This window comes from Pelodiscus sinensis, chromosome 4 (assembly GCF_052426305.1).
Source record: "Pelodiscus sinensis isolate ZL-2025 chromosome 4, ASM5242630v1, whole genome shotgun sequence".
In the NCBI taxonomy this organism is placed as follows: domain Eukaryota; kingdom Metazoa; phylum Chordata; order Testudines; family Trionychidae; genus Pelodiscus; species Pelodiscus sinensis.
In genome coordinates, this window is record NC_143055.1 from 69,100,090 (window position 1) to 69,121,001 (window position 20,912).

At 42.9% G+C, this 20,912-nt stretch overlaps 1 protein-coding gene across 3 annotated transcripts in view; it reads right to left on the bottom strand.

The window, feature by feature from the left end:
- The window catches only part of GALNTL6 (polypeptide N-acetylgalactosaminyltransferase like 6), an 826,316-nt gene extending 806,130 nt beyond the window's left edge, over window positions 1–20,186 (bottom strand). The window contains exons 1-2 of one of the 3 annotated variants that reach the window (XM_089777920.1): window positions 19,267–20,186; window positions 18,414–18,713 (exon numbers count right to left, since the gene is read on the bottom strand). In XM_089777920.1, the coding sequence (XP_089634046.1) occupies window positions 18,414–18,566 (153 nt within the window). In that variant the 5' untranslated portion in view covers window positions 18,567–18,713; window positions 19,267–20,186. The remainder of the gene's footprint in view (window positions 1–18,413; window positions 18,714–19,266) is intronic. The other 2 variants (XM_075930206.2, XM_075930205.2) reach the window with 2 other exon arrangements.
- Window positions 20,187–20,912: the final 726 nt, after the last annotated feature.

The window sequence follows — 20,912 nt, forward strand, 5'->3', positions numbered from 1 at the left end:
GATATCGTTTGAGCCAAACTTCACTCATATAATGGAATGGCCTGGATTATACTTATTAATATTTGGCAATAGTTTTATTGAGGGCTTTATCTCTTTATTGGCTTTCTATTTCTGAAGGCAGATTCTAAGGCTTTTTCTTGTTGTGCTTTGATAGACCATGAAGGAAAATAAGATTTGACCATTGTAGGACGGATCTTCCATTGTAGGATGAAGCTTCTTCACATGTGGGGGAAATTCCCTTCCACTCAACATATGAGGAAAAGTGAGCCTGTAACAGAGTGGCATTCCCCCCTCACGAGCTTCCCCATTTGGCCAAATGTGTATGCCTGAATTATTTCAGTTTGTCAGCATCTCTGGCTACTCAGCCCCCCAACAGGGGGTCATAGTGTGTGAACTACAACCACTTCCAGGGTATACATCTAAAAGGGGCCCATCCCAGTGCCCTCTGCACGTGTTCCTCTTCTTTTTGTCTCTTAATTTGTTTCCCCACTCCCAGAGAGTGGGCTTCCCCTCCTAGAGACAGTTCTTTGCCCTTACCACAGGACTTGTATCTTAAGTCTCATAGTCTACAATAGCTCTCCCTGTGGAGCTCTCCATGGTGCTACAGATCCCTCAGCCAGCCTACCAAGGTTGACACGTTTTCAAGGCTCCAGAGAGATGCTGATCTGACTCTGGTCCTGCAGCTTCCTATAGGCCTTCCTGGCCCCTGATTGGCTGGTTTCTCTGCAGCCACTCCAGCCTTCTTGGAAGACTTTACTATGGTCCTTTTCTAGTTAGTTCACCACCTCAAAGAGTCCAATCGTTTCCATTATTTTTCCAGGATGCCATTACTTTTGTTAGGAGATATATTATGATGAACTAATTCTATAGGCAATGCAAGTTAAAAAAAAAAAACTATTTAATATTTTCCTGTGATGCTTCCATGCATCAATTTGGAGGGGAGGAAGGTTCAGACAATTCTTGTAACTATCTCTTTCCTTGTTGTGTTTTGTGATTGTTATTTTAATAGAGCATTTGTGACTTTGCTTAATATCAAAAGTTCTAGATTTACATTTTTATATTGGTGTTATAACTGCAAAATTTGATCAGCAATTTGTTTGTCACTTTAGTTTATACTGAAGCATTCTGCATAAACAACATCCATTCAAGCTTGTCATTCATTTTGTGTACATATCAAAGACAACTTAAAATGCAGTCATTTTAAGATAGCAAATATACTTATTGTAGTGTGATATTAATGTGTGTTCTTCATGCCCGCTCCATGCTAATGTGTAACAATCATTCCTTCAAAAGACAATCTTTAAAGTTCCAAGATTCAAGGAACCAAACATAATTTTAACAGCATTCAACTGAGAAATCCAAACAATAATGAATACATTGAAATGCATTCCTTTTTAGAGAGAGAGTGTGATATGCTGAATAGGGGACTGAATGAGGGTGATCTTTTCCCCATTCATGACTAGTGTATGAATTTAACCTTTCTTGGAAATCTTTACTACACATATCAAATTCCATAAAACTGGTTAATAAAAATCAAAGGTGTATTAAGCTGTGACTTAAACAACTACTCTGTGCTGAGAGACAATGCAAAGCAGCTGAGTCACAGCTAGAACCCCAGGAAAAAATCATTCTGAGGCATATATGGTGGCATGAGATCAGGTGCAATTTGCACTTACTTCTCAAGGGGTATGTCTACACCACCCCGCTAGTTCGAACTAGCGGGGTAATGTAGGCATACCTCACTTGCAAATAAAGCCCGGGATTTGAACTGCATAAGCGGGGCTCTGCCATTTTTAAATCCCCGCTCGTTCGAACTCTCTGCCGCGCGGCTACACGTGGCACGAACTAGGTAGTTCGAACTAGGCTTCCTAGTTCGAACTACCATTACTCTTCATTCCACGAGGAGTTACAGTAGTTCGAACTAGGAAGTCTAGTTCGAACTACCTAGTTCGTGCCACGTGTAGCCGCGTGGCACAGGGTTCAAACGAGCGGGGATTTAAAAATGGCGGAGCCCCGCTTATGCAAATGAAGCCCGGGAAATTCAAATCCCGGGCTTCATTTGCAAGTGCAGTATGCCTACATTACCCTCCTAGTTCGAACTAGGAGGGTAGTGTAGACATACCCTCATAGCTGTAAGGGTCAACTACTAAAGCTAGTCACCTAGGGTATGTCTACATTACCCTCCTAGTTCGAACTAGGAGGGGTAATGTAGTCATCCGCAACTGCAAATGAAGCCCGGGATTTGAATTTCCCGGGCTTCATTTGCAAGAAGCCGGCCGGCGCCATTTTTAAATGCCAGCTAGTTCGAACCCCGTGCCGCGCGGCTACACGCGGCACGGAGTAGCTAGTTCGGATTAGGCTTCTAATCCGAACTAGCTGTACTCCTCGTGGAATGAGGAGTACAGCTAGTTCGGATTAGGAAGCCTAATCCGAACTAGCTACTCCGTGCCGCGTGTAGCCACGCGGCACGGGGTTCGAACTAGCCGGCATTTAAAAATGGCGCCGGCCGGCTTCATGCAAATGAAGCCCAGGAAATTCAAATCCCGGGCTTCATTTGCAACTGCGGATGACTACATTACCCGCGCTAGTTCAAACTAGCGGGGTAGTGTAGACATACCCTGAGAGAGTTTCAGGGGATGATGGAAGAACTGTGCAAAGGACAAAGCTCTTTTGTGCCAGACAGTGCTTTCTGGAGGGGTCATTCTCAGACTGTAGAATGAATTTTCCACAAAACTAAAGGCCATAACAACCTTCTAATTGTATGATGTGCTCTGAGCTTGCCTTCTTTAATATGAACACAAAATAGCAGTGCGCAAACACACACACCCCTCACCCCCACTCTCCTGAGCTTAAATTTGCCATGGCTTGCTGGGGCTGAATCCAGGCATCTCTAGGTTTGGCAGTTCAAAGATCTGGCACTTCTGGCCAGCAGCTGCCACTCTCTGGTCACCAGCTATCAAGGCAGTGTTGCCATCAGCAGTAGCACAGAAGGATGACAATGTACCATCCCACACCACCCTTACTTCTGTGCTACTGCTGGCCGAGGCACTGCTTTAAGAGTGGGGTATCCAGCCAGCAGTCAATCCTCTCTGGCCATGTAGTCTGAAGCTCTGGCACCTCTTTTGTTACAAATTAACCCCCCCCCCCCCACACACACACAAACACACAGATATTAGTCACACCATCTAGTGGAAATTAAGATGTTACAGTGATGTGAACAGTGTAAAAACATTGAAAGTTAGGGATCACCATGTATAGCCATAACTTGCACTGGAACCATATAACTATCAGGGAATTACCACCAATTCTTGGACTGAGTGGGGAATCAGGGTCCATATATTTGGTGTATTAGTTCAAGTTTATAGTTCATTTGGAATCTTTCAGTAGGAAAGGCATTACAAAATATAAATATTTCATATAGAACCAGTTTGTACAATTATTTTTATACTTCATTTTCAAACAGTGCAATTGTACAAGGTGAGGCAGGTAATATAAATGTTAAGTTGGATATTTGTCCATGGAGAAATTAGATAGTCAGGTCAGAGGTTGGACAACCAGAAGGAGTACATTTGGAGGCTCCTATCTAATCCATTAATTTAGCATTTTTAATAAGGGTAAGAAAAACTCAGTTCAAGATCTGCTGATGTCATTTTAGGGAATTTATGAATCAAAAAGAGACAATTCTCAGTTAAATGCACGCCTATACTAAGTTTGTCTCCTACCCCCCTCTAGTGTGGTACAGCTACATCTCTTGAGCAAGCTGTCTCCTCCCCTCCAAATACTACTCTAAGGCTATGTCTAGACTGGCATGATTTTGCGGAAATACTTTTAACGGAAAAGTTTTTCCGTTAAAAGTATTTCTGCAAAAGTGCATCTAGATTGGCACGGATGCTTTTGCGCAAAAAGTGCTTTTGCACAAAAGCATCCATGGCCAGTCTCGACGTGATTTTGCACAAGAAAGCCCCGATCGCCATTTTAGCCATCGGGACTTTTTTGCGCAAAACAGTTCTTCTCTGTCTACACTGGCCCTCTTGCGCAAGTATTCTTGCGCAAGAGGGCTTTTTCCTGAGCGGGAGCATGAAAGTATTTGCGCAAGAAGCACTGATTTTGTACATTACAAAGTCAGTGCTCTTGCGCAAATTCAAGCGGCCAGTGTAGACTGCTGGCAAGTCCGCTTTTGCGCAAAATCTTGCCAGTCTAGACGCACCCTAAGAGTAATGCTTGACAAACTGAACATATTTCTTCAGAAGAGAAAGGACCTTTTTGATGAAGGTTCCACAGTCCATCTCCCAGCAGCAAAACCTTCTCTGGAAAAATGGCAGCATAAGGTCCAGTACAATATGTCTAGCAAGGCATAAATCCTAAGAAACTTGGGCTTTCCAGTATACTATGTACTCTGATGTATCACTATTAAAACATTTTCAGATGGGAGCTGATACAACAGGTTGAGATCATGTCAACCAAAGACAAGGGAAAGAGTTTACTGGACTGGACCTAACCCCTCCTTCCCCCACACCAAAAGCTTTCCATTAATTTTGAGGGAAGGGCAAAGATTCATGGTGTAGATTATTTTTGTCATCCTAACCTTCTCCATCTGACTGGCTCAGGGTGAGTTAAGGGACATGTGGGAATCTTAATTGAGAATTTCCTGAATTTCTTTGGGATTAAATTATCAACCTTTGAATTCACATGTTTTGCAGTATGTTTTACCCTGTTTAATGTGACCATTCAAACTTGCCCCTCTCCTAGGCCCCAATCCTGCAAAGCATTTAAACGTGCGCTTAACTTTATGATCACTGAAGTCAATACATGCTTAAGTGTTTTGCTGGATCAGGGCCATGATATAGCAGCTTTTTGACATTTTTTACACAGCTGAGGTATGGGAGAGGGATGAGATGAACTGTTCTTTTTTCTCACTTGTGTCTCCATTCTGCACTGTGCCCCCTGAGCTCACAACTGCTCACTGACTTCAGTGGATTTCTGCATGGGTGCAGGGGTCCACCTGCTCTGTGTTTAGTGCACAATCAGTACCTTAGATTCTTCACATGGGAAATGTGTTGGATTACTTTAGAATTTTTCCTAGACATGTCAAATATTCATTAATCTAAAATAGGCAGGGGAAAATGTTAACATGAGCTGGTTAATAGACATACATAAAATGTAAATTAAACTGACGTGTAGATATAGAAAATAGTTATTTTATCTTCAAAATTATACCCTTCTGGGTAACATCCCTGCAAATAGATAGGTATCAAATTAGCCACAGGAGGGCTTCCTCCAATATACTGAGCTCAACATAAAATACTCGTAGTTGCCAAAAAGTAATAAGAGGTCTATCATTTTAAAATGACACTTTTTAAGGCCATACCAAGATATACAGGCATGAAAAAGCAGATATAGCATGCTTTACTCCTTCAGCTGCACTTTTAAATTACATATTCACACTGCAAATACCAGCAGCACTTTATACCAACTAAATTCTTCAGTGTGATTGCCAGACAGGCTAGGAGTCAATGGATCTGCATTTATAAACCTTAGGTTTATCTACATTAACTTTCTCTCTTTCTCTCACTCACTATCAACATACTGACTCTGTGCCTCCAATCAGCCTATAATGCAAACTTCCACCATCCATTTGTTAAATTATCAAAGTACCACCTTTGCGTTTTCTCCCATGATACCTCTCAGGCCAACAAGCATATCTCCATAAACATTGGCAAAATTACCTCATTATCCTGGTTCAAAACTCTTCTTTGCCATGATGCCTGCAAAACCCTGACAGAAGATAAGCCACTGGTATACTGAGATCCTAGCTTATCATGTTGCCTAATATTGGCTCTGTGTTTCCTTATATTTTCCCATCTGTCTCCACCTTTTCTTTCTTGTCTTGTACTAAACTGTAAGAGCTTTAGGGCAGGTTTTGTCTTTGTGTTCTGTATTTGTACAGTGCCTAGCATAATGACTGGTGGCCTTAGGTGCTTTGATGTTAAAATAAATAATAATTTTGAAGGATGTTGCACATGAGAAAGACTTAACATTAAAAATATGCAAATAGCTGAATATTCTCTCTCATGTGTAGAGTGAAAACTATTACTTCATTAACAATCAAGTAACACTTCCCTTATGAGGCCACAGGATCATCACAAGTGACTCTATTCTTTATCAAGCCCCTTACAGGTCAGCAGATGGAGAAACTGAACTGCCAAGTAGTAGTGGAATGTGCTATCCAGCTTCCACTATACCCGTAATAAAAAGACTATCAGATGGCTCTTTGAATTGAGATGTTTGCCATGGCCATAAAATATAAGGCATAAAGCAGTATTTCTGAAAGTGGTCTGCAGATACACACTGAAAAACCTGCTCAAACTGGTTGTTCTGCAGCCACAGAGCCTCACAGCTCCCATTGGCTTCCATTCACTGTTTGCAGCTCAGGGGAGCCACAGGAAGCGGTGTGGGCCCGAGCAATGCTTCCTGCAGCTCTCCTTGGCTTCAAACAGTGAACAGGAGCCAATGGGAGCTGCAAGGCTTTGTGGTAGCGGAGCTGCTAAATAAACAAACCAGCATGGCCAGTTAACAGGTTTCTCATAGCGGATCCACAGACCACTTAGAGAAAGAAGGATGCAACTTGATGTTTTCACTCAACTTGCTGGTTCCCTGCAGTGCAGACAGGAATACTTTGTAGAAACTGAGTAAAACGTATTCCTTTTTTTTGTGATTTTCCTTGTGGTTTAACAATAGAATCTGGTACTAGAATAAAAACAACAAATCCAACCACAATAGAAAATAGATTTACTGCAAACATTCTGGACATTTGGGGAAATCCTCAGTCATTTTTCTACAAGTTTGTGTAAAAAAATCCTCTCACATTTCTCCAAATTCCCTGTAGGTTTCTATTTTCCCTGGCTCTTGCTGACATAACAGCTGTCATACTTGCCTACACAGCCACTGAAGAGTTGTTTTCTTATCTGGATCTTTACAAAATGATGTTGGGATTAAAAAATGACTAGGGGAAGGGTAAGCAGACCCATTGACACACAAAGTTGTAAACTTAAAATGATAACGATGTGTATGAGTATTCCTACATTGTTTATACCTTGGTTCTTAGAGAGAAAGGATGCACTAGAAAGGAAAGCTGTTTGTGTTGGTCTTTAGAGACTCTGACTCATTTCTTTGCTCTGAAACAGATTTTATGTGTGCCCTTAGGTGAGTCAATTAGTCTGTGCCTCAGTTGTCCATCTCTGAGTTGGGACAGTTGTATTTCTCTGCTTCCCAGAGGTGTTGTGGGCATAAATACCCGAAGTGATTGTGATGTGCTCAGATACTATGGTGATATGTGTCATGTAAATAACATAGACAGACATACAAATTCAGCCTGCTCAAGCTAAACTGACATAACTAATTTGAAATCAGCACAGGTATGTCCACATAGGAGTTTGAACCAGTTGACTTCAACCAATGTAAGTTTGCACAAGACAATAGGTTGAGAGAGATGCCATGTTGGTGATAGAGCTAAGAGCAGGAGCTGGGAGAAGTAGCTGACTTCTTTAATGATCCTTGCTAGACTACCTTCCTTGCTTGCTTTACTCACTAGTGAACTGATAGTAAATATGGAGCTTTTTTAAATTAACCAAAGCAGCTAACTCAAGTATTCAGTCACCTCTGATCTCATCTGCTCCTGTGCACAGCAGAACATTGTGGAACACAGACAGATACGATCTCCAGAAAAGAAAAATGTTGAAATGCTTTTTCCCATAGGAAAACTCTACAATGTGGGTAGCCAAACAGAAAATTAGGAAGGTGAAAGAAAAGAAGAATACTGAGAAGGGCATACAAATAACAGAAGGGGAATGATGCAAGATATTGAAAAAAACCAAGTCACTAGATGAAAAGGAGATATGAGCAATGAAAAGGTGAGAGATCTGAAGGTGAGAGGATGATTTAAACCAATAGAATAGGGGTGACAGAGGAAGCTTCAAGAAAATAAGAATAAAGAGAAGTTACTTTACTTGAACAGAAATTTGAGTTCTTTGAGACATGTGGTTCCTATCTGCATTCTATTTTGGCCCCCTATTTGTGCTAATTATGTCTGTTGGCCCAGGCCAGTGCCCTTCTCATCTTTGTGCCAGAACAGACGACATATTGCAAGGTGCAAATCAACTATGTCTCTGGTTTCTTCTCTACCATGAATCTTAAGTAAAGGATCCAAAACAGGGAGGATGGGGATAGGTAGTGGAACGCACAGAGGGACCACACATATTGAAGGACGTCAGTTATTTCATGAGGAAAATAACTTCTCCCCACTAAATGATAGCCCCTCTGTGTTCCACTGTAAGGGCAGGTCTATACTAGAAAATTATTTCAAAATAACTAGATTTGACTTAACTTCCAATTTTATAAAATCAAAATGCATGTCTCTTGTATAGGGAAGCCTCAAAATTAGTCCAAGGCAGGCTCTGTTAATGTCGATGCACTACCTCGACTTAGACACCAAGGAAGCACTGGGAAGTAAATAGTTCAAATTACTCTGGGTGTGTCTAGACTACGGGGTGTGTTTTTTTTAAGTGGCCTTATTTTCTAAAAAAATCCCCCTGCATCTAGACTGCTGCCACATTCTTTTGAAAGTAAATCGAAATAATGCAGCAGTTTTTTCGACCACGGAAAACCTCATTTTACAAGGCATAATGCCTTTTTCGAAAGTGCTCTTTTGAAAAAAGGCACTATGTAATGCAAACTGTGCTTTTTTGAAAGAGCATCCAGACTGCCTGGGTACTCTCTTTTGAAAAAGCAGCTTGTTTTTTCGAAAGTACTGGTTGTAGTCTAGTCTACATAAAATCATTTTGAAAAAGGCGCGTAGTCTAGACGTACCCTCTGAAGGGTAATTATTTCAAAATAGTGGCATCAGAGCATGCACACTAATGCTATTTGGAAATAACTATTTTGAAATTAGCATTGTTCCCCAAGGAAAACAGGAATACAAATTTCTAAATATGTGGTCCATTATTTTGAAGTAACAGACTTGCTGGTGTGGACACTCCACTTATAAAGTTGACCTGAGGGGGTTACTTTGAAATAAAGTCCTAGTGTAGACCATGGCTAAGAAACTAACAGTTAATTAAAGAAAGAATATAAGGACCTCTATGGTATCGGTGACTGGAGAGCTTCCATGTCAAAAGAAGCAGCAGCAGCAGAAACTTGCACCTAGGTATAATGTCTCATGAAGGTATAGACCTAGTGCCATTTTGCTGCTTTACAGATTTCAATAAGAGGATGTCAATAAGATGGCTGGACCCCACTCCCAGGCTCCAGTGGCTGAGACAAAGCCTGAGGATAGTAGGGCTGCAGAAAACACAAGTCTACCCCTTGGCAATTGTGAGTGGCCATTTCAGACTACAGTTGCCCCTGAGGCAGGGTCTAGATTATGACTGCAGTGGGTCACTGTGGCAGGATCAGTATAGGGGGCTAGGGCTCCCTGGGAGGGAAGGACCCCAGAATGTGCCTCAAAAGGAGAATTACAAAAGCAACTTGAGCTCTAGATGAGAGTCTACACAAAATCATTTAGGAAATTGTCCTCTGTAGGTAGGCTGCCAAAGCTAAATGAATCAACTCATCTTCCTGTCTAGCTGAAGTGAGGGTGACCATTTCATAGATAGGTGGGTCAAAGAATGCAAGGCTAAAGGTTAGAATGGAAGCCTGATTAAAGGTTTGAATGGAGGACCAGACCGAAGACCCATGATAGAGTAGTGTTCATAATAGGAGGGAAAGTCTCTGGCCAGACATTTCAGAAATTGTACAGATGTGTGAAGATGGAGTAATTATAAAATTAGAGAAGGGCAGACAAAAAAGCTGCCTTTCTCTAAACTGTTATGTATACCCAGATCTGAAATCTTGAAAGAAAGGAGATAACAAAAAGTCTATATCTACATATTCTAACAAGATGGGGATGTCAGAGTCATCCAATAATATTGACACCGGACAGAACCTTTCCACTTCTCTAGGTAGCACTATAATAGGGCCATGACTTACCACCAGAGTGCCTCTTCCTAGACTCCTTGGGAATCAGCTCTACCACCTACAAGTGCCCTCTGCTGGCCTGTGTCTTATCTTCAATTACTGCTCTCCTGGACTAGTTCAGACCCTATCTCCTTTCCTGTCCATGATGCCTTTTCCTCCCAGTATTAATCTACTGCAATGCCCTGCATTCTGGGGTTCCCCTCCTAGAGAACCCTAGCCCTCTATACTGATCCTGCCACAGTGACCTACTGAAGTCATAATCTAGCCCCTGCCTCAGGGGCAAACTGCAGCCTGAAATGGCTACTCACAATTGTCAAGGGGTAGACTTGCTGTTTTCTGCAGCCCTACTACCCTCAGGTTTGGTCTCAGCCCCTGGAGCCTGGGAGAGGGGTCCAGCCAGAGTTCCCTAGTACTACTCTGTCTCAGGAAGCCTCTGTAGCTTCCCTGTCAGCCAGGTCCCTCCCACTCCACAGCTGGAGTAAGAGTGTGCACTCCTCCACTCCAAGAGCCCTTATTTATACAGCACCAGCTGGGTCCTAATTGGCTGCTATATGCCACAGCTGTTGCCTCCACAGCCCTTGTTAGGCCAGTCGCCACATCACAAGCACTTTTTAGTGGACTCCTTCCCATTATAATTAAAAATAACCTCAACCATTTGTGAATATGCCCTTTTTATATTCAACACTGATCTAAATGCCCAGCCTATCAGGTGGAGGGACGTCAATCCTGTCAGGTTGACTGAACATAAGAATGGCCATACTCCTGCAGACCAAAGGTCCATCTAGCCCAGTATCCTGTCAACTGACAGTGGCCTATACCAGATGCCCCAGAGGGAGGGATCACAACAGGTAATCATCATGTGATTCCTCCAGAGAAACAGAGACTTGGGGATACCATTCTGACCCATCCTGGCTAATAGCATTGGTGGACCTAACCACCATGAATCTATCTAGCTCTTTTCTGAACCCTGTTAAAGTTCTAGCCTTCACTGCATCCTCTGACAAGGAGTTCCACAGATTGACTGTGCGTTAAGTGAAGAAAAACTTCCTTTTGTTTGTTTTGAACCTGCTGCCTATTGAAACATGTGACCTTACTTGTCCTAAGTGAATAAGTGCAGGAAGGATTGGATACCAATGTACGTACATGGTGACATTTGAAAATATTGGGCAAGCAGAAAGATCTTGGCTACCTGGGAGCAACCAGAGTGATCAACACTCCTTCTAGTTTGATCTTCCTCAGAATCCAAGGTAAAAGAGGAATAGGCGGGAAAGCATACATCAACTGTCCCAATCAATGGGCTAGGAATGAATCTCCCTGACTCTTAGCTCCTCTGGAATAGTAGATCATGCATTTTCAGTCATCTCAAAATGCAGACAGATCCCTAGGACGGAAAGTTCCTCATCCCAATTGGGAATAGATGTCCATACTATGGAATCATGTAGTTCCCATTCATGGTCCTTGGAAAACTATCTGCTAAGTGCATTGTGTATCCCTCAGAATTACACTGTCAGCCAAGTGATCTAACAGCAAATATACAGGTTCCAAAGATTAACAGCTTCTGTACACAGAAATATGGATTTCACTCCCCCTTATTAGTTGATGTAGAATATTGTAGCAATGTCTGTATGAATGGTAGCAAATACAGACTTTACACACTGTACATAATTATAGGTTTATGTACACCTGGGACTCCTGGGAAGTCCATGTCCCTTAGGATGGAGTGCCTCTCTAGATCAACATACAGCAAAAGGAGGCATCTTCAAATAATGACTTCTGAGGCAGTGGCCCTTGTTTTCCCACAGAATACAGAAGCTTGCAATGTGTATGGAAATCAATGCTAGCTTGTTCACACTGCATCTGCTCAGCACATATAATGTTCAAAGCCAATCCTGGTGGCAACAAGTGCAAAAACCCATGAAAAGTGTCACTCGGGTGCAAGAAGGCATGTGACCTAAGAAACTAAAGTCTGAGTGGATTGCTCTCTATGGCTCAGCTTAAGTCAAGTTGTTTATAGTTTGGAATCTGCATTGAGTGAGGTATGCATTGACATTGATAGAGTCCAATGTTGGCACAATAAACTCCACAATTTGCCTATAATCTAAAATGAACTTTTGTATGCAGAACACTATGCAGATTTCCAGTGCACTCAGAAGACTGACCAAAGCTGGGGTTACTGTTATTCCTCCTGATGAGATTGCTCCTCAGTAATCAGTCATTAGAAATTTGTTATTACGACTGACAGTACTTTAGTAAATATCCATAGCATAATTGCAAGGCTTACGTGAAGCCCCTATATTGCTAATAGTTTGAATGTATGGTGAACCTTAGGAATCCTCTGTGGGAGGAATGGATGTCTACATAGAAGTAAACATTCTTCAAATTGAGAGTTGTGAATCAGTAGAATTTGTTCAGTACAGGAACTACTGAAGCTAAAGTGATCATCCTGGGGATGATGAAATATTTTGAGTGAAAAACTCGTTTCCCCTGTTTAACAGCACTACTGCCTCTCTTGTTCACAGAAGAAGAAGAGTATCCACTTCTTGACTGAGCATCCTTTTACAGGAGGAGTCACTGAAAAGGGAAGAGGAAAAGGAACTCTATAGTTCAGGTTGTACCTCCAAAATCTGGCACTCTCTGGTCTGGCAACATCCCTGGTCTAGCAGGACCATGAATGCTCCTGGACCAGAAGCCTGGGAGCCTAAGGGCAGTAGGGCCGACCGGGCTGGGCATCAGGGTCAGCAGCCCGACTGGGAACAGCATGGGACTAGGACCAGAGTCCCACAGCAGCCCCCAGGATTGTGGGGCTGAGGCCAGGGCACCCAGAGCAACCCCCAGGAGCATGGGGCCAGAGCTAGAGCCCAGCAGCTTCCCCCAGCAGTGCAGGCTCAGGGCTCGGGCTGCACAGGGCAGGGGTCGGAACCCTGCAGCTTTCCCTGGCTTCATAGTGCCAGGGCTGTGCAGGCAGGGTTTGGAGCTCCAGCTCTGGGGATAACCCTGGCAGTGACGGACCAGAGCCCTGCAGCAACAGCCAGAGCCTGTGCCACCCAGGGAGCCAGAAGTAACCGGGCAAACAGCCCAGCCACATTGAGGAGCAGAGTGAAGCAGAGCTGCCTGCTGGGGCAGCCTGCCAGCAATGGGTGATGGATTTGGGGACTGGTGGCAAAAGACCGCTTCTGGTCTGACAAATTCTCTTGTTTGGGATTGGTCAGGTCATGATGATGCCAGAACAGGGAGGTCCAACCTGTATAGTCAGAATAAATTGTGAAGATCACATGTGACTGTTATTTACCAAACTTAGAAGAAAAGATCCAGGTTTGTGATCCATCACATTTCTTGATCCTTGACTTCCAACACTCCGGTCATCTGAAGAAGAGGGCTGTGCCCATGAAAGCTCATGATACTCTCTACGTGTTTGTTAGTCTTTACAGTGCAACCAGACTATTTGTTGTTTTTGAAGATTTTCTTGTTACAGATTAACTCAGTTACCCCTCTGAAACTTCATCACATTTAGGTAAATGGACACTGTACCTGGAGTGGTTCACATCTCTGAGAAGTCCAAAAGTGTTTCTTAGTGCCAGATTGGAGATGGAAGCAAGAAGGGAAATGCACTCACACTACTGAACCTCTGTCATTTCTCTTGTAGTTTACTATCACTTTGTCATTAAAGGGTTGAAGTGCCAATCATTGCTTATATGGTTATGGCATCTGGTATTTCCTTCTTTGTGCTGAAGGCTAGTGAGTTGTCCTTGACTTTTTCAGTAAGTATAACAAATTAGTTGTCTTCCACTGAACAAAAGTTCCCTTTACAAACAAATCCTCCATATTAGGTTGGACTTCCTTGAAAAACCTTGAGAACTAAATAAAAATAAATAAATTAATGGAGATTACCTATCTCCTAGAACTGGAAGGGACCTTGAGGTCATCGAGTCCAGTCCTCTGCCTTCACAGCAGGACCAAGTACCATCCCTGACAAATTTTTGCCCCAAATCCCTAAATGGCCTCAGCAAAGACTGAACTCACAACCGTGGGTTTAGTTGGCCAATGGTCAAACCACTGAGCTATTCCTCCCCCAATGGGTTCAACTCCCCACCTCAGGTGCCAAAACATTGTGGGCCAGCCCTGAGTCTCAGACCTAGGCACTAGATGGAAACTGAAGAGTCAGTTGGTCTGCATTGCCCCTTACCCCTTTGGTTCAGAACAGTAGGGAGCATGCATTTCTAACAGACATTACTAACAAAAACCTTCCAGCCTCAAGCTCATAGAGCACACATGCATGCACAATGGAATATACAAAGACCATCATTTGAAGGTGGGGGGTTTACTTCTCCATGTTACCATTCTCCACACCAACTATCCCTCAAATAAAAGAAACCCACAGCAATTTTCAATAATCTACCTATTTGGGGACACCTTGACCATGAAATGCATAATAGGAAATTCTAGCTTGTGGAATTATTTTTATATATGTAATAGTTGCATAGAATAAACACGGATAAAACTTTATTAGAAGTGCATAAAACTGTGCAACAAATATACCAGCCAAATTAAGTAGTTTGGCATTAGCACTATAACATAGTGGCTACTGGAGTAAACAACAACCAGCACTCCAATAAGAGGAAATGGAAAGTGAAATTAAAAAAGTGAATCAAAATTATTTACTTTCTAGGTTCCTTTCCTTAGGCAGGTAACAAGAAATGATAAAACAAGGCGCTTTAAATAATGTACATGAATATTTTGGTGACAAACAAGAAAACAGAATGAATGAGTTATGTAAAAGCAGTACACAGAGCCCAAATGCACCATTGTGTGTTAATTCTTTAACATAACCATTAAAAAAGAAGAGAGAGAAAACTTATTCTTTCTGCATTTATTTTGTTTCCAAGGTATAAAAAGGTAGACTGAGCTCTAGAGAGTAAAAGAGAAACTGAATTTTATTTTTGAGATGTATATTTTAGGGTTTCTTAAATATCATTTAATTGTTAAGTTTTTTTGTGGGAAGGTTAATATTCTTTCCTGACATTTTAGAGCCCTCAGTCAGTGTCACTATGCCTTTGCACTCTCTGGTTAAGTACTTGAAGATAATAGATCCATTTGTGTTTGTCAGCTAAGTGATAAAGCTACCAAAAATGTAAGTAATCACTTCAAAAAAAAAATACAAGAGACCAGGGTAATACAATTGTATGAAACACTCACAGGATTAGAACTGCATATAAAATTAACTCACAATAACTAGAATAATTATATACTCTGAATCAGTGTTGCCAGAAACATATTTTCAGTGAAATTCTCTCTCATAAGAAAGAGCTCTAATGTCAGCAATAGCTGTGCAAGACTGCCACAACATGAGCTGATTAAGTTTGGGAATGGCCCACTGAAATAAAATAATAATAATAATAGGAACTATCAAAAAAAGCATTTCACTTTAATGTACTCTAAGAGTGCAGGTATATAAATAGCAAAGATTTTTTCCCACATTCAACCATAACATACAGTAGGCGTCTTATATAATGAGAGAAACAGACACCTCATTTAACCATGTGGCCCATTTTGAGCAGCTTTGTTGCCTGCTGTTGTCATAATGTCAGTGCTTCTGTCAGCCCACTATCATTCCTTGCACCTTATAATGTAACTAGCAGATTCACAGGGTAATAATGATTAAGAGAACCTTCAATAAGAAGTGATTTTGGAATGTGTCTGCTTTAAACATTCACTGGCAAATTTTGTACAACATATCAAGTTAAAATGCCATAAAACTATATCTTACTCTTGAAAGAAGTACAACTGATGTTTATGCCACATAATATTAGCCTAATTTTGACAAACTAAGATATCAACTCTGTAACTAGTAGTAACAATGTCCAAATATACTTTAAAAATGGCCTAACACATGTTTTATTCATAACCACAAGAGTCACTCCTGATTCAGTCAATTGATAGCTTATTATTTTAAGGACATAATTCCCACTTCTTTCCCCCTCTTCCCAATCATATCTGTGTTGTATAGTAACAGTCTAATTTTTCAAATTATACATGTTTTCTCTTACATCACAACTAAATATTCAATATCCTACTTAATTAGGCTTAAAATTATTAACTTGCAGTATTCATACTAATCATTTATCAGTTTAGAATGCAAATGTAAAGTCTGTAAGAAATATAGTTTCATACCTAAACAGTTATTCTCTATGTATAATTAACAGAAAAATGGTTCAACAGAATGTTGACATTGTTTTACGGCTACTCTCCCCTCAGATTACATTACAATCTTTTTACGATATATCTTTTTTGGGGGGGGGGTTCAAAACTAATTGAACCCTTTGTTCCTTTTGTATATTTTTGTCTAAAATATAGCACACGTTAAATCATGATGTCGAGTTGATCTATTAAATATACAGAAGTAACATTACTCACCTCAACCTGCTGTTCTCATTTGCTATGACATCTTCAGCAATGAACCTCACTTTTCACAATTATATTGGATTGGAAGCAATTGAAGATCCAGATAGTTTTGGACAGATCCAGAACTTTTATAAAGTTGAAGTCAGGGCTGAAAGTTTCATTGCCAGGTTTGTTTGTTGTTACCATTAGTTCTTCATGCAGTCACATGGCTGTTCAATTATCATTGGAATAAAACTTACTCCATTTCAAAGTTGCTAAAATCTTATTAGTAAGACTCATTAGCTCTTCGCACATTCCAGCTGATCTCTCAGAATGAGAGTTTATCCTTGCAGTGTTTGTTTGGGGTGGGGGTTGTTTGTTTTGTTTTTGCTTATGCATGTTGCTCTACTTAGACTGTAATCTTTAAAAATAGAAAATGTAACATTTCTAGCCATGATTCTTTAGAAAATAGTAACTGTTTGTGTTTTGTGTCAGTCATTGAACCGTGGATTCCACCCAGAATATTTTACCTCACTTAAATCACCAGCTGAAGAAGAAACTGGAGAGTTTTAAAAGTTATTTTTCTTGTAAACTGATAGCCAATCAATATTTTAGACTTTCTTTAGAAAAAAAAAATCATTTATAGTCCCTGTAATCTAAGATCCAATCTACTTAATCTGTAAAAGGCAAAACATCCTTAAAATAGAGAAACTGAGGACACTGGTTTCTTATTATTATAAAGAGGTGTCTTCAGAGCATTCTATAAGTATACTTAACAAGCATGGTAACATGAAGAGCAAACTTTAGTAATAGCAAATCTATTTGATTGTTAGTGATATGTCACTGTTCAACTGAATAGGATGACTTAAATACATTTAATATGTGAAAAGAGTGTGATATATGGGTGATGACCCTTGAAATTAAGAATATTAATATAAGATAATACATGATGTTGTCTAATAAACTCATCAAGATTGTGGAGGTGGTAAACAAGCTAAAAGTTCAAATTAAACTGAAAAACACAAGCCGTATAGCACTCAGAAGATTACACAGTTGAAACACAGCAGTGTTATTCAAAAGAAATCAGTGATTATGGAATTTAAGAGCAGTTAGTTATTAAAATATTGCATTATAACAAATCAAAATATTGAATGAAAGTCTTGCTGAGATTTATGAGCAATATATAAACTTAATGAGCTGAATCATTTTAAGAAAAAACAGGTTTAGCAACTGTGCTAATTACAACTGATGACTGAAGGGAATGTAAGTTTGAAATATTTAAATGCATATTATGACATCAAACGCACAGCCTGATCTCTGTATACATTATCTATTGTTGTACGAGACCATAACGACAGTCAGTAGAAAGGAGAAGGCTAGCAGTCACTTCTTTAAGGTTCTAGTAGAATAAAAAGAAAAGCAGTTCCTAGAAGAACAGCAAATAACAGTTTAACTTGATTGGACATGTACAATTTTAATAGACACACTGCTGTAGTTCCTTTTAGGAGCCATCACAAGACTACATGATGGCAAGATGAAATTCTGATTTTGACCGCATTTTTGGTTTGCTCCTAGTGAATATTACAGTCTTTAGGGGCCAAGTTTAGCCCTGATAATAGCCACTATATCGTGTCTGTTATCAAAGTGTGAATCTAGTCCCAGATCTTTATCATTGTGTGAATCTGGTGCCAGATCTTGATCATTGCATAGTCAGATTCTATAACTATCCATGCAAGTATTCTCCTGAGAAACTTAAACCTATAGATTAATTTGCCTTATACAACTTTCTTGTTTTCGTGCACAACGCATGCTTTCCTTTTTTCCCCACTTCACACCATATTTACCATCAGGCTATCAAAGACATCTTCAGCATTCAAAGCAAATTCAAGTTTTAAATGACATAAGAGCATAATTAAGTGCAAACTAGTTTTTCATAGCAGCCACCCATCAAGCTAAATAATGCTGGTAAACCTTAATAGTTAGCAAACAAAACTCAATCTCCCCTCCTCCCACATCTCACTCACCTGCTGCTCTCCTGGCTCTGGAGATTTCATTAGGTGTTTATCCTTGTATAAGGACCACAGACCAATATTAGGCAGGAAAATTAAAGCCATCATGAACAACAACGTCATTTGCAGAAATCTCTTCTGTTTTCTCTTCATGGCAAATGGCAGCATGTATAAGATGAGCTATCCCTTGCGCTCGAGAGCAATTTCTTTTCCTCCCTGTCTCCTCGTCACCTCCAAACTAGGAGTCGATTCAAAGAAACTTTTGTTACAAGCCTTCACTACCAATCCGCCCCGTTCACAGGGGGCGTTTGTAACCTGCGGGACAAACGCAAAACATAGATTCACTTAACAATGCCCCCAAAATTGCGACTGAAATCATCAGTGAAGGCTTTCCCGAGGAAACTGTGAAGCACATGACCCACCCGCGTTAATATAAAACAAGACAGTAAATACGATCGGCTGATAGACGGAGCAGAAGTTATTGAATCATCGATATGCCAAGATGTGGTTTGCTGGGGGACTTGGGAGCCACGCGCGGTCGCAGCGGGACAGCTATTCGCCAGATGGACTGTTACCTCTGCCTCTAGAGAGAGGAGACCAATCCCCCCGTGAGAACAGCCGCTTCCCACCCCGGAGCTACAAGGTGCAGCTCCAGCTGGGACCGAAGGAGGGAAGGGGCACTCCTGCTTGACCCGCGAGCTCCAAACTCCTTCACACACACACACCCCTGCACGGACTGCCTGCCTCGGCGTCCCCTCCTCCGCCTCACGTCTCAGCTGCAGCCAGTGCACTTCCTGACAGAGGAAGAGTGTCCTTAGGATACAGCTGACATCACGCCGAGCAACACACCAAACAGATGGAGATTTACCCTCCCCCTCCGAGGCACTCTTCTCGCATCGCCAAGTGCGTTCACCGCCGCTCGCTCGCTCCCCTCCCGCGGGGTTTTCACGCGCTTCTCCCGGGCATGTTTCCATTCTCCTCCCGGGGCCGCTGGAGCCGAGAAGAAAGAAGAAAGCCCCGAACGAGCTCAGCCATGTAGGAAATAAAACAATGCGCCAGGCTCTAAGTGTGCAGGAGGGACCGGCCCGGGGCTAATGACGGGGGATGAACAGCGTCCTCCCTAGCCGCCACCCCCTCCAGCTCCCGCTGGTTTGCAGCGAGCCGGTAGCGGCTGCACGACATGTGCACGGGATCCAAGCGGGGGAGGGGACATCGCGCTCCGCTCCGGCGCCAGCAAAGCAGCAGGAGGCGCCGGGCAGAAGCCCGGCTCTGCGCGCTCCCTTCCTCCCGGACGCTGCCCACCTCGCCCTCACCTCAGCCCAGCGGCGCCGGGCCCCAGGTAGCAGTTGGGTCCTGGGCTCTTCCTTCTCGCCCGCTTCATGATGAGCTCGGGCGAGCGGCAGCTGCGAGCGGGCTTCGCCGAGCGCAGGGGGTGGGAAGAGGGTGACGGGGCGCAGAAAGCGGCTCTCCCCGCCGCCGCCCAAGCAGGTAAAGCGTCCGGCGCCCGCCCAGCTCCTCGCGCGGCGCCGCTGCTCCGCTCCCGGCAGGGGGCTCGCCCGGGCCGCGGCACCCGGCCATGGCGGCTGGCGCGTCTCGAGTGCCCGCGCTGGAGCTGGCTGGGCTGTTCCGCAGGGGGAGTCGCGGCGCCGCAGCCCGCGCGGTTGCCTGGCGCTGGCTGCGGGGCCGCGGAGAACCCACCTCAGCGCCGAGCTCTGCGGGGGCCGCAATTCGCCGCCACGCTGGGCAGGAGCCGGCGCCCGAACCCGCGGGCCACACTGCGCCCCGCGTGCCCGCAGCGGGGTTGGCAAGGGCACCGCTGGCTGGGGCAAAGGGGAGACGCCGGGACGCTGTCTTCAGCGTGGCGCCGCAGCATGGAGCAATGATAAAGGGACACGAGCCACCCCAGGCGTGGGTGCCGGGAACCTCCTGGGCCGGGCCCCGGAGCACGGGCTATCATTGCAATTCCTTTCCGCAACTCCCTCGCGATGCGCCGCGCCGGTGGTGGTAGTCACCTGCCCGGAGTGCCCTCCGCTTAGTCAACCCCGCTCCTTGGCCTGCTGGGCCCCCCAATAGAGGAAAAGCTGTAGACCCGATTGATGCCTTTGAAATATCACAAGCCCCTAGCTTGAGTCAGACATTATAAGGGTCAGTTTTGCTAAGGAAGGAAGAGGGGATAGAGACTTTAAATAGGGCTCCTTGTATAGGGAGTACAGTTTGCCACTCTGCCCTGACTATCCTGGTTGTTAGAAAATCTTCCCCCTTGGTGAGGAGGGTGTCTCTTTAAATTTAAATTACAGGAAAAGCTTTGCAGACGCCCCCACCCTCCTAAATAGGACGTTCATAATCTCAAAAACCTTGAATTATGCCTGATTGTGCATTGGGTGAATGTTGGATTACAAGGTATGCTTGACAGACACACTATCGGTGGATTTCTGAGTAAGGAGCACTAACTCAGTCATGTGTTTAAAAGGTCACCAAGTCGTTGTTGCTCATTATTTCTATTACTCACTGAAA